Below are 3,096 nucleotides of genomic sequence, written 5' to 3' on the forward strand. Positions count from 1 at the left end.
ATCCGAAATGCTTTGAGGCTCTAGCTGGCCACAACCCACAACGCAGGGCATGCGAATGCAGATCCTCTGGAGAGTTTCGATAGAATTGGGAGATAGAGGCGCAAGCCCGCGGAATAGTGCTAGTGGGGCGTGAACTGTGAAGTGAAACAGACGATGTGATTAAAAATGGTACTCCACTGGTACTACGCGTACGAGTGCACGAGAAAGAGAAGCAATGCAGCACATCACATGGCCCGGAGCACCCTGCACGGCCGGCCAAGCCATGGCCCATCTCGCTGCAGCTGCAGGTGGTTGCATCTACCCGCCGAGCATTCATGGAGGAGAGGACCCAATTAATTCCGATCCCTCTCTCAAATCATCCAGCTCAAAAGCGAGCGAGCTAGCACACTCGATCCTCACTCTCGTCAATGCTAATTCGAGCACGGGTTCAGACGACGATCCAACGTAGTATCATCTGCATGATTAATTAGGCATGCACGCAAACATGCCATGTCAGTGACGACGGATTAACCACACAACAGTTAGGATTAGGATGATCCATGCGCTATGCCAAGAAACGAGGCTAATTGATTGATTATAACCCAAAAAAGAAGGTAGTACATGATGATCCGTTCGATCTCACGGCACGGTGACCGTGACCCCGACGCCGGCGCCTCCGGAGAGCCCGAACGGCAGCGCGCCCCCGAACGTGGCGCCGACGCCGAACGACACGGCGGCCTCGGCGCAGGCCACGGGGCGCGACCCCGGGATGCGCAGGCAGCTGAGCCCGGCGTCCCCCGGCGCGCCGTCGCACTCGGGCTGCGGCCGCTGCATGCCCCGCCCCGGCACGCAGTTGCCCGCGAAGTCGAACACGCTGCGCCCCGCCAGCGCGTCGCAGCCCTGGCTGATCCCGGAGAAGAAGTTGAAGGCCACGGACAGGTTCGTGATCCGCCGCAGCTCGCACACCAGCTCCGGGAGCTCCCCCGTCAGCTGGTTGTGCGCGATGTTGAGCACCTCGATGCCCGACAGGCACGACAGCGTGCTCGGCAGGTGCCCCGACAGCAGGTTGCTGCTCAGGTCCAGCACCTCGATGCACGGCAGGAACCCCAGCGCCTCCGGGACGCACCCCGTCAGCCGGTTGTTCAGGAACAGCACCTCACGGAGCCGCCCGCCCCCGCCGCCGTAGCTGTACGACGTCGGGACGGGGCCCGTTAGACGGTTGTTCGCCAGCGTGATCACCGTTGCCGGAGACGACCACAGCGTCTCCGGGATCGACCCCTCGAACTGGTTGTTGTTCAGGAACACCGCGTCCAGGTTCTTGGCGAACACCTCCTCGGGGAGCTCGCCGGAGAAGCCGTTGAACCGCAGGTCCAGGTACACCAGCGACGGGATCAGCAATGTGGACGCGGGGAAGGGACCGGAGAAGAGGTTGTTGCTCAGGTCGAGCTCCGTGAGGTACTGCAGGTCACCGAGCGTGTCCGGGACGGCGCCGCCGAGGCGGTTGCTGTTGAGGTGGATGAACGTGAGGTGGGCAAGAAGCGACACGGCGGCCGGGAGCGTGCCCTTCAGGCTCGCGTGGTTGAGGTCAATGCCCGCGACCACCGCGCCCGCCGCCGCCGCGCCGGGGGGCGGCGCCGAGCAGTAGACGCCCTTGTAGGCGCAAACGTTGGAACCCTGCCACGACGACAGCGCGCCGTGGGGGTCATCGGAGATGGCCGCCTTCAGCGCCTGCAGAGCCGCGTACTCTTGCCCGCCGTTGCTCTGCGTCAAGGCGGGGCTGGGAGGAGACGGCGGTGGCGAGGCGCCATTGATCCAGGGGCCAAATGTGGCGCTGAAGCTGAGCTGGGAGGTCGGGGACGGGGAGGACAGAAGCAGCAGCAGGACGACGGCGACGGCGACAGCATCTACACGGAGCATTGCGAGAGGATGGAAATGTCGGAGCCCCATGGCTTCTGTATGGGGTTGGCTTAATTATTCTTCACCTCCTTCTCCTTGGAGTACGTTCTTGTGGCCAAGGAGTGTGCTTCTTTCAGTGTCGGCGTGTCATGTGTGATCCCCGAATCTAGGGACAGTGTTGAGGGTGGTGTGCAAGTCCATGCACTACCAGCTGGTTGATTGATTAATTTGTTTTCTTTCTTCTCGTGTTGCTTTGCTTGGTGCTCTTCACATCAACCACAACTAGAACTCATGAGTGTTGGTGTGCAAGACTCCAAATCTCCTACTGCGACGTTTTTTCTTGCTCATGTGTGAATTGATCTTCCAAGGGGGTCCCACCATTGGAGATTTAGAGTTCTCAGAAAATTCAATTAAGCTCAAATTAAATTCATTTTCTTTGTCAAACTCTAAAATTAGGATCAGGTTAAATGTGGTCGACTTTAAGGGCCTCTTCAATTCAAACTATTTGAGTAGATATTTTGGAGGGTTCAAATACTCGCGGTTTTATTTTCTATGTTTATGGTTTGATTTGTAGGATTGAATCCCGTAGGAATCTTTACTAATCAATCCTTTGCACTAGATTCAATTTCTAGTGAAGTTTAGTACGCATATGCTTGACATCAAGGTGAATCATGAAAAATTCTTTGCTTATATATGGCTCTTACCTATTTCACCCTTTGGTTAACCAACTTTCTTTGTCACGGTTTTGCTCACAACATAGTTCAACAATGCCAACTCAGTTTTACCTGGGCTAAACGCGTAAGTTCCTATCCTATTTTTGATTTAAACTACAAGAGCATAGATTTGATAATTTGAGGGACTTCAAAATTACATGGATATACCATAAGGACTTCTTTGGATAAGGATTTTCATAGAAAATTTGGAGGGAAACCGTTTTGACTAAATGAATGGAACCTCCCAGATTTTACGCGCATTATTCTTACACCTCAATTTTATAGGAATTCTACAGTGACACTAACATATTTAATACACTCATTCTTGTAGGATCGAGGCTTCCTACGCGTCGATGGTGCCACCGATTCTTGGGGCTCGCCTCCCGCTCAACAGTGTGTCCGATGGAAGGGGCACTAGTAGGAAAACTCTTATAGGCGAACCTTAGTTCTGTGGCGCACCGTTTTGAGTGCGCCACAGAAACTTATTTTGTGGCGCACGAAGCTAGGT

At 54.8% G+C, this 3,096-nt stretch overlaps 1 protein-coding gene across 1 annotated transcript; it reads right to left on the bottom strand.

The window, feature by feature from the left end:
• Nucleotides 1-618: 618 nt before the first annotated feature.
• On the bottom strand, nt 619-2,065 carry LOC124650223 (leucine-rich repeat extensin-like protein 4). Its single transcript, XM_047189779.1, has one exon. It carries the CDS (start codon nt 1,924-1,926, stop codon nt 619-621), a length of 1,308 nt encoding a protein of 435 aa, XP_047045735.1. The 5' UTR covers nt 1,927-2,065.
• Nucleotides 2,066-3,096: the final 1,031 nt, after the last annotated feature.

Source organism: Lolium rigidum, chromosome 4 (genome assembly GCF_022539505.1).
Source record: "Lolium rigidum isolate FL_2022 chromosome 4, APGP_CSIRO_Lrig_0.1, whole genome shotgun sequence".
Taxonomy (NCBI): domain Eukaryota; kingdom Viridiplantae; phylum Streptophyta; class Magnoliopsida; order Poales; family Poaceae; genus Lolium; species Lolium rigidum.

Bases quoted from the DNA above. Each gene is read 5' to 3' on its own strand.
- LOC124650223 (XM_047189779.1), bottom strand. From the start codon at position 1,926: ATGGGGCTCCGACATTTCCATCCTCTCGCAATGCTCCGTGTAGATGCT.